The sequence below is a fragment of the Gymnoscopelus microlampas genome, assembly GCF_963454915.1.
Source record: "Gymnoscopelus microlampas genome assembly, chromosome: 6".
NCBI lineage: Eukaryota > Metazoa > Chordata > Actinopteri > Myctophiformes > Myctophidae > Gymnoscopelus > Gymnoscopelus microlampas.
Window position 1 is genome coordinate 46432448 of NC_139943.1, and position 10090 is coordinate 46442537.

Genomic DNA, 10090 nt, shown 5'->3' on the forward strand with positions numbered 1-10090 from the left:
GTGATCACCTGTCTAAGGGATTTTGGGCTTATTTCTTATTTTGGGCTTGCTTCCTAAATTGTTTAAAACAGTGGTTCTCAAACATTTTCTTATCAAGGACCCCCAATTGTATGTATTTGTCCATGCCCCCCCCGCCCCACCCCCCCCACCACCTAAAAGTATTTTGTGACCCCTGTACCAGATGTTTCAAGAAAAATATTCAAAATGATTGTTTGAAAATAGCAGATCTACTTGAAGATGTGGCCTATTTAGTCGCTTCTTTTAGGATTGTTTCCCTAGACCTAGTTGCTTGTTTCTCTCTCAACACCTGGCAACACTGTGCTGCTTCCACCACTGCGCTCTTCCATACATACATACACACACACACACACACACACATACATACACACGCACACACATACACGCACACACTTCTCTACTACGCTTCCATACGCTCATCACGTAGCAGCATCACATCAGCTTAGCCTGCTTCACACACACTGCTGTCTGGAATATTATACCTACTGAACAAAGACACACTCTGCGCACCACACACACATCAGCTCCATCCCCGGCAAGGTAGGTCACTGATCCTCTCTCTCTCACCCTTTGAAATTACACATTTTACAGGCCTCAATTGTACTTGGTTATTTCTGGGAGCCCTAATCTAATCTAGACACTGTTTCATTCTGAGAGAGTATAGGTCCATTTGGTTCCAATTGTACACTGATCGGAGTTACAGACCCATAAGGGTCATTTTATAGCTCCTAAATCCTAACTATATCAGTCATTTCGTTTTGGGACCCCCCCTGGTGTGTGTGTGTGTGTGTGTGTGTGTGTGTGTGTGTGTGTGTGTGTGTGTGTGTGTGTGTGTGTGTGTGTGTGTGTGTGTGTGTGTGTGTGTGTTGTGTGTGTGTGTGTAAAAGTAAAGTATCATATTTACTACAGTGATGATTTTCCCTATAGAAATTATATAATCAAGGAATTTGGCCATATTGTTGCGCAAACAAGAGTGTAAAGATATCTCCTGGAAGAGTTTTTTTTTGTTGCGTATTTAACACACTTTATAGTTATACAGTAGCCCACACTGCTAAATGTATTCTGTCTGATGGGAAGATGTTTTTTTGGGGTGCTACTCGTGCTGTGCTCTCCCCAGCTGCTCTCTCTTTAAATGGATACGAAGGACGGATATATATCTATTCGTGATTTCGTTCTCCTTTTTTCTTCCTCAGTGAAATATAATTATGATGTAACTCTTCTTTCACTTTTAATGGCATCTTCTTTGTTTGGGGAATCTGAATTGTTGTGGGCGACGGCTGTAATGAAAAACGTGCCCCACCTACACACAGGTGATCCAGACACGAATGTGTGTTGTATTTGTAATAAGCTATATATATATAGCTACGGTCTAGAGAGAATAAAAATACTATGTAAATGTGTAGCCTACCTATCTTATCAACGTCCTTAATGGTTAGCCTACCTCATTACATGGAACATGGGGCTATAGCAGCAATGTGAATGTAGTTGAGGCGGATTGAATGTGTTTTGTGTTGGCCCCAGACGAGGTGAAATCCAATTATGGCTCCCTTTCAAGATGAACATTAATCTATATTAAAAACCCCTGGGCGAATAGTGTACAATATATATAGCCTTGAAAAGGCTTTATATTGTACCTTTATGTGCTGGAAGGATGTGGGTTTCTATATTTGTTGTAGGTCTGTGAGAGGAAGGTTGCAGAACAGTCTTACCTTTGCATGTAGGACATGAGTGTAGGACACATGAATTATTAAAAACCTGTTATTTCTCACAAAAGACAAAAGGGAATTTTTTGAACAAACACAGGATATAGAGCTCTGATAGTCAGTGCCCTCATGACTCCCAGTTTAGCAGCCTACACCTGCCTTTCGCCTTTTGTTTCCAGTAAAGCTGCTGGGCAGCTGTGGTTTTGATAGCTGTTATAAACCGTAACAACAAACACTCAGATATGTTTTTTTTGTGTGGCACATCAACCATTTTCATGTAATAAAATGAGTCAAATCTGAGTTTAAGGCCCTCCTCTGCACCCTCCACTTCATCAATAACATCAGCTGCTAGCACTCCTGAGACAAAGGACTAAAGAGAACTGAGCCGATACATTTGGCACGGTGACAGACATGACATATGTACAATCTAAACATACATACAGTGTACAGACAAAGTACACACACACAAAAAAAATATTTTCCAATTATCTGATCCACCTGCACAGTAAAATCCTGAGTGTTAATTTAACCACGTGTACATTGTCAGAGTTAAATGAACACTTTCAGTGTGCAATTTAGATCCTGCAAGTCATTTGGTAATGCATTCTGGTGTTTATGGAGAATGTGTATACAATGTTCTGCCCTTGTATCTGCTGTGTAGGAAGAGCTATATTCTTTGGATGTGGATGGATGACATGTCTGTTCACAGTCAGAGGTGGTTATCTTTGGCAGACTGTGTCTGTGTCCGTCTGAATAAACAAGCTTAGCAGTGTTTAATGAATGTGTGCAGAGGTGGTGGCCGGTGAGCCACCTGAGAGGGCCGTGGCGACGAGATTTTCAGCCTCAGTGAAATCGGAAAAACGCGTAAAGGCATGCATTTGTTCCACACATGGCAGGGTCTGTTTACAGGCAAAGTCCCGTGTAGAGATTTGTGGGCGAAGACTTAATTCCCACCCACAAGGATTCACACTGAATTCCTTGTAGAGGGAAAACGTTGCTGTGTGCGTGCGTCGCCTGGGACGACACGGGACTGCTCTGGGTGTGAATGGTGTTTAGTGTTTGCTTTCAATGACTGGCTGCCAGGCTGTGTTTACTTGCTCAGGTGTTGTGGCTGGAAAAAGGCGCAGGTCAGTGGTTATGCCAGCAGTTGCGTTTCACTGACACCAGCTGCTCAACATACAGCACTCTGCTTTAATCTTCATCTCCCTCTGGATTGTACGTAACTTTTCAAGAGTTAAAGGGTAGGGATTCTTTTTTTTTTTACGTCTTTATTACCATGAAGTAACAATGACCTCCCCTTTGACAGGTCAGTGATGGTCAGTGTTGGTTAGAACCTGCGGCTGAGGATGTCTGCCACAGATTCGGACAACTCCATTGACTGGCTGGCGAGTGACAACGAGGACGACGAGAGCGAGCGGGAGCCCGACTGCACTGGAAGACCCGAGCAGACCGAGGGGGCCTCTCCGCCCCCCAGCACTCCCCCATGCCCAGGCCCGCCCAACGGCGGCTGGCTGCTCCGCCGCCAGCTGGAGGACGACGACCGCGACTGTAGCGAAGTGAGCAAGGCCTCTAGCCGGGGGGCTCTGCCTTCCCGCTACACTGACACACAGGACGATGATGCCAGAGGACTGTGTAACACACAGCAAGGAGAGAGATCAAATGGGAAAACCACCCAGCATGCACTGAAGAGGTCTCACAGCCCCGCGGGGCAGCGCAAGGACCGACTGCTCATCTCCACTGAGTCTGAGAAAGACCACGTTTTTACTAACAAGGTGAGGAGGACTTCTGTGACTCATGTTTATCTGCTACAGGAGGTTGTTATAATGTCAGCAAAAGCCGTGCCCTGTCACCCAGATTAGCTTCCCTGCGGGACTGAGAGAATGGCTCATGCGTTTCCAGTAAAGAGTCCCTCCCATCCATGCTCTAAAATTAGTCACACTTTTACCATTGTAAAGAATTGGTGACTATATAGAGCATCATAACGTGGTCGTGATAAAAGGAGCATTAAGGGTGACCTAATTCATGTTGAGCAACATTTACACTTGCAATAGACAGCTTGTGAAAGCTGACTTAACCCATTAAGAACTTATGTTGCTATATGAGTGGTTCTCAAACGTTTTCATGTCCAGAACCCCCAAAATTATATGTATTTGGCCGCCGACCCCCATCTCAAAATATTTTGTTCCAGGGACCTCCCAGAAGCAAAGATTTGAGTTAACGATGTTCACTTTCAAAAACATATATATTCAAAGTTTTGCACGCATTTTCATGATTTAAAAAAAATAGCAGGTTAAAAATAAATGGTCAAAGTGGTTAAAATCTAAAATGACACAGATGCTTTCTTGGTTTTAATGGGTTAATATCCCTGTTATTATTTGTAAAAAGTGAACAGCTTCTGAACGTTTTCTTTTCTTTCTTTTTGTATATTTTCATTTCTTATTTTGACAGTGCTACATGTCTATAATAATGGCCTTTTGTGTTTTTCAGTGCATGCAGTTGCAATGCTACATTCACCCGCTGTCATTGATCTTGAATGGGCTTCGTTCAGGAAGGTACCGAGAACGTAAGGCAACCATTTAATTTTTTTGTGTTCTTTCATTCTCTGCAGCACAACTTTTCTGTACGTGCACCTAGATTGTTATCTATCTTTTCGTCTCTGTCCTATTCTTTCGGCTTGTCCGCCTGTCTCTCTCGCTCTCTTTCTCTCTGTGTTTGGTCTCCTCTTCTTTCTTCTGAGAATGATAGACAGTCTGCCACTCTTTGATAGAAAATGTCTCCCTTGAGATTTGAGAGAAAGATGTCTGAGGCGTCTATTGTTGGGTGTCGAGTATCATGTAACCACAAGAATTTCCTTTTGTGTGCGACTTGTCTATATTTTAGAATAGAGGCTTAAAGGTGTGCGTAGTGTAGAGCTAACCACACAGTTTCAACATGTCCCCTCAGGCCTCAGATTGGTTCACTTATTCAAACTCACAGAAAACCTATATATTTTTTTCATATCAAAGGTGAGAAACCACTTTGAAGTCGCACTTCAGTTTCCCCCATAAATTAGACACTCTGGATATGTCTTGGCAGAGAGAGGTGCGAACATACCAGAGCCTCGCAGCTGAATATATGCAGTGTAAGGCTGTAAGGCCTGTAAAGTCGCTATGTTTTAGCTGGCTCCCTCAACATGGAGTTGCAATGCAAAGCTATATGCTCAAAGCAGCATGTTCAAACATGCTCTGAAAGTGGTTATTTTTGGGATCCCTGTCAAGCTCAAGGCCTTGTGTGACCCCACACTTCCTGGCCAGAGAGACAGAGCGTCTGCCCCCCCCCCCCCCCCCCCCCCACACACACACACACACACGCACATACATATGCATATGCCACACAGGAACCCATCTGCTGCACAGACTCTGCCCTGCCTGCTGTGAAGATAATGCAAGCGGCTCATGGTCGAACTCGTTCCTTCTTTCACAGGACTCAGCAGTTTCCAGGAGAGTGTAGCCATGGACAGGATTCAGCGGATCATGGGTGTCCTGCAAAACCCCTGCATGGGGTAAGTGTCCTTCCTTACTGTGACTCACAGACTCTTACCTGCTTCAATGTTCTGTACGTTCATTTGTTGTACCAACTATGGTAACAAATGTACCACAGTTGGTTGATACAGATATTTGGTACACATTATGGTGAGGTCTGTGTTTGGTGCCATATACTGTATACATATACATGCACGATTCTTGCTGTTGCTGAGGAAGAGAGTTGCTTGTTGTTTTGCGCACGTGTGTGCCTGCTCCATGTTTGGTGCTGCAAAGTTGACATGTATCTTGTTCTTGTGCAAATACATTGTATCTGTTGATTCAAGATCTGTGAGTTTGTCAGAATCAGAGGAATATCCAACTAGGTTTAGTCAGGAGCAGGTACACTTACCAGAGCACATGGCCCCACCATGTGGCCATGTGAAGGGCCACCCCAATAACCTAGGCCAATTGACGATGACATTGTGTATTGAACATTTCTTGCACACTTAATTCATCTAATAGAACCCACTTTTCACAAGGCAAGCTGGTTTATTCAGGATTTAACACATTTCACATCATCTCTCTTGTATTTGGAGAATGTGGAGCAGGCCTTTGCCAACAGTAGCCGCAGGCCGCAGCCACCTCTTGGTGCCTGCTTGAAGCCTCGGCAGGGAGGTAACATAATGCCTGGTTTATATCTGAGTTTATGATATGGTTGCGTGTCGAGTGTCGCACCGAAAACACGCTTGCGAGACACAGGCGTGCAACTAAGTAAAAATAAGCATTGAGGGAAGTGGACATGCACGCCCATACAGTAGGTGAGGTGTTGGCTATGAACTGGAACAAGAGCAAGAGCTTTAAGGGAGATGCCACACACTCATTTTGTTTATTAAAGACTGTCAGATATTGATACTGGTAGAGGGGTATCGCGAGGCCTGCCATGCGTTTGATAGGGCAGATAGTTATTGTGAGTGCATAAAGGCACAATGATGCCTGATTAGGCGCTGAATTTGGCTCAGGCTAATCAGAGTCCTACCTACCAGCTGTTCCCTCCGTAAGACAAAGAGTGGGTGTGGCAGCAGCCTGCTCCTGCAGACAGACAGACAGACAGTCGTAGCAGAATAACCCCTCCCCTCCATTACCTCCCCCTGTGCCGGGGCCCGTGTTGCCAGTTGGCAACCCCTGCAGTGCCACAGTGGTGGATGGGATCAAAGTGACTTCTTTAGCAGTCACTGTTGTGGATAATCTATCACATGAATTTAACATGCTCCGAGTGGGGTGAAGGAGGAAGGTTGCTGATCATATGACATTGGCTAATCCCCGCCAGCCATCTGGTTTGGACGGATGGGGGTTAATGGGCACCACTCTCTGCCCACCTCCAATGAAGCCTGCGTCACCGCTGCTAGTTTATTTTTGCTATGATGCTGTTAGAGACCGCTGTGGGCTTAGGCGTTTATTTTTAGAGACGAAGGAGAACCGTTAGCACACCTTGCCACGTGTGGGTTGTGAAACATGTGTGAAATATACTTAACCAGCTGCTTCTGATGCCCCCAAAAATGTATATATGCAACGTTTCAACACTTAAGTCTTCATCAGGTAAAATCTTTTGAAAAGAACGAAAATATTTTACATGATAAATTGAAGACTTGCTGTCTGAAATATTGTGTGAATAAAATTTGGGAGCATTAGAAGCAGTGTGTGGTGTTTTGTTCTTCTTGTGTTTAGCTACAACTCCAGCACCTGCAAAAAAAAAAGAAAAGTGATGTGATCATGTGGATAATGACGCCTGCATGAGATATATATTCCCTGCATTTGGTTAATTCTGTCAGTCTGAGTGAGCGTTTTTTAAAACCACTGGTATAGAGGAAGTGGTAAATGCTGTTCTAAATTGCTACTTTAATGTCCTTCCAGGGAGAAATATGTCAACATCATTCTTAAAATGGAAGAAATGTTGAAGAGCTGGTTCCCCAATGTCAAACCCAGAGACCAACACGCCAACACACCAACCCAGACAGAGGACTCTACTCCCTCCAAGAAACTGAAGGTAAAGACCAAGAGTTCTTGAGAAAGGTGGGCAAGCCAAGTTGTCAAGAGCAGGTATAAGGTGTCAACCAGCGGATAATTAAGGAAGAACTGAAGTATTGTTTATTCTTTGATCACATGGTTACAGAGGTGCAGGGCAGGGAGGAGAGGATTAAAGGTATATTTTTACAGTTGTACGAATGCCATTAGTCTCATGTTCACCAAGAACAATGGCGGTGAATAACGTCACAGGGTGGTAAGTAAGGTCAGGAGGATCTGGGGAGAATCGAGGAACATTCCTCTTCTCTTTATCTAGCTTGTGGGGATTTAATCCTGTGGCTAATTTTGGCTTGCCTTTCTAAAGACAACAATTTCATGAACCATTCTCCCCCCCTTAAACACCAAAATAGAAGTATATGTCCATAAATGTGGTATGGACAAAGAGTAACTTGTAGTTCATGTTCTCTCCGCAGCTGTCTCCGGTGACCACAGCTCTGTCCAGTGGAGCAGTGAGCCCTGTCCAGGTTAGTATCCTTCCAGTGACCGCCAAGGCCCTGAGAGTCACTGACCTCACTCCCCCCGGAGCCTACTCCGCCAGTAACCTGAAGTGGCTCCACACATCACCCATCTGCTCCCCCGCCGCAGAGCAGGCCCAGGCTGGCCCCAGGCATCTTCTGCCCCCCAGAGACAGAGAGCTAACGCAGGACAGCGCCGTGTCCTCCACCACGGACAGCCGCGCTAAGACAGACTCCTCCATACCCAGGGGCCCCCCGCCACTGGGCAAAATCAACGCGCCCTGTCTGGAGAGACTGCTGAAGTCCACAGAGAGCATCATCACCCGCAAGGGGACGGGGGACATGGTGGACAATAGTTGGTCGTAATGCTTATGGAGGGCTCGGTGCCCCATCCCAGCCCAGCCTTGCCCAGTCTGCCGGGTGCCAGTCAGCTCACTTAGTCCATTCCAGCCTTCGAGAGAGACAGGCGCTTTCATAAGGGACAAAATGGATTCAGTTTGAACATGGAAGGAGGTGTCAGTGAACATGAACTCTTTGTGTGAGAAAGTGCCCTCTCTGACAAAGTACCCTTTTATTGACTTATCCTTTTTTTTCTTTAAATTGTTTTTGCACTCTTGATTAGTGTGTGCGCGTGTGTGTGTGTGTGTGTGTGTGTGTGTGTGCGCGAGTGTGTGTGTGTGTGAGATGGAGGGGCAAAAAAGTCACGTGTTGAGATCCTCAGGGCCGCAGCTTTGTTGGCGACTCCACAAGTGAATAGAGTTTTCCCTCTGGCTGGTAGATGCATTGACATAAATTGAAGTATCTGTGCAACAGCCATTTTGCCTGAAAGGGAAAAAGGATTGCATGTGTTGGGAGGGAACATTTCAGATATTCAGACATGTCAGTGATCTCCATTTAGTTGCGGTGAATATCTGGTTGGAGTGTGATATCCTTTTTTCCCCTCCACATGACTCCACTCTTTAAGTTTATTGATGTGACTGTTACTCATTTGTATACTTCTATAAATACGTTTTTTTTTTTTTCTTTGGTACAACTGTTCTACCTCAGGTGGGCACCATGTCAAGCTTAGAGGGCAGGGATCTTGAATGATAACACACAAAATTCCAAGGACTCCTCACAAGAAGTGCAGTGAGCCAAACGGCCTGTGATGGCGAGGTCTAGGCTACGAGTTGTTCCACTTGTACAAACAAAGAGGACGCTCGCTCCACGGGGGGGGGATGCTCGCTCCACGGGGGGGCGCTCCCATAGCCTGACTGGTGCCATTGTCAAGAATGTGAACTGCACATATCTTTGGAGTCTACCAGTAGAAGGCAAACAGTGCCTGTAAAGTCAAGCTGTGCCTGCACAGTCAAATCCGGGGTGTTTATTTAACCACTTAAGCCCTATATACTTTGCCATACGATGCATAGTGAAAATAGCACTTCTACAAGCTCACAACGCATCGTGAACTTGTAGATCTGGTATTTTTGTGCTATTTTTTGAAGAATACAAAAAATGAATTGAAACATTTTAACGTTATTGGATTTTTTATTTTTTTTTTACATTTGCCCAATATAAGGGCAGCAGGGTTAATGTGGTTAGCTGTGACACTTTCAGAGTTAAATGAACGCTCCGGATTTCACTGTGTGTATGCTGGTTAATACTAACGTGAGAGAGAATCTCTCAGAACACCTGGATCCTCTATAAAGGATGTAAAAGTCAGGAATTCTCGAGCCCCTGCCATTTCCTGTTATCAAGTAAATTATTCAAAATCTTGCCAACTACTTTTTTTCTGTGGTCAAAGTAGAACAAGTGTTTGTTTTCGCCACAGAGCTGGACAGTACGCGAGACCACCAGAGAGGGGCTTGGTATTTCTCTGTGTAAATGTTTCAAAAACAAAAAGGAAAAAATAGGTTGTCGATTTACCCTGAAAAGTGGCCTTTATAGTGTGATATTTTATACTTTGAAAATAAATGTGGTTATATTTGTTTGATGCAAGCTGACTCCTGATTTCTATTCTGTGCCTCCACATTTGCTCAATATACGGTAGGCATCTACTCATTTGAGCACACTTTGATCTGTGCTGAAGTGCACTTGCCTGGTAACACTGAATTCAATCAATGGTGGAGCGATGACTCATACATGTCATTTCTATTTTGTATTTTCATCAAATTTACTTTCAAACTTGTATTGTTTGTGACAGAAATAAGAGTAGGCTACAGGCATGAATGATAGGATAACAGTAAAAAAATAATTAAAAAAAAAAACGTTTTCTACATTACTGACAGCAGTGGGGAAACAGCTGTAAAGTTTATACTCCATCGCTTGCCGAAAAGAACAATTCTTGTCG

The 10090-nt window shown here is 44.4% G+C and overlaps 1 protein-coding gene across 1 annotated transcript; it reads left to right on the forward strand.

The window, feature by feature from the left end:
- The first annotated feature begins 376 nt into the window (after positions 1-376).
- On the forward strand, positions 377-9738 carry ciartb (circadian associated repressor of transcription b). The gene is made up of 6 exons (XM_084060783.1): positions 377-558; positions 3028-3493; positions 4209-4284; positions 5184-5262; positions 7136-7268; positions 7720-9738. The coding sequence occupies exons 2-6, from the start codon at positions 3068-3070 to the stop codon at positions 8125-8127; spliced, it is 1122 nt and encodes a 373-aa protein (XP_083916909.1). The 5' UTR covers positions 377-558; positions 3028-3067; the 3' UTR covers positions 8128-9738.
- The last annotated feature ends 352 nt before the right edge of the window (positions 9739-10090 follow it).

Excerpts from the sequence above, each read along its gene's own strand:
- ciartb (XM_084060783.1), top strand. The coding sequence starts at position 3,068 with ATGTCTGCCACAGATTCGGACAACTCCATTGACTGGCTGGCGAGTGAC. Across the intron at positions 5,263-7,135 it reads CTGCAAAACCCCTGCATGGG|GGAGAAATATGTCAACATCA; the intron begins GTAAGTGTCCTT and ends ATGTCCTTCCAG. Across the intron at positions 7,269-7,719 it reads CTCCCTCCAAGAAACTGAAG|CTGTCTCCGGTGACCACAGC; the intron begins GTAAAGACCAAG and ends TTCTCTCCGCAG.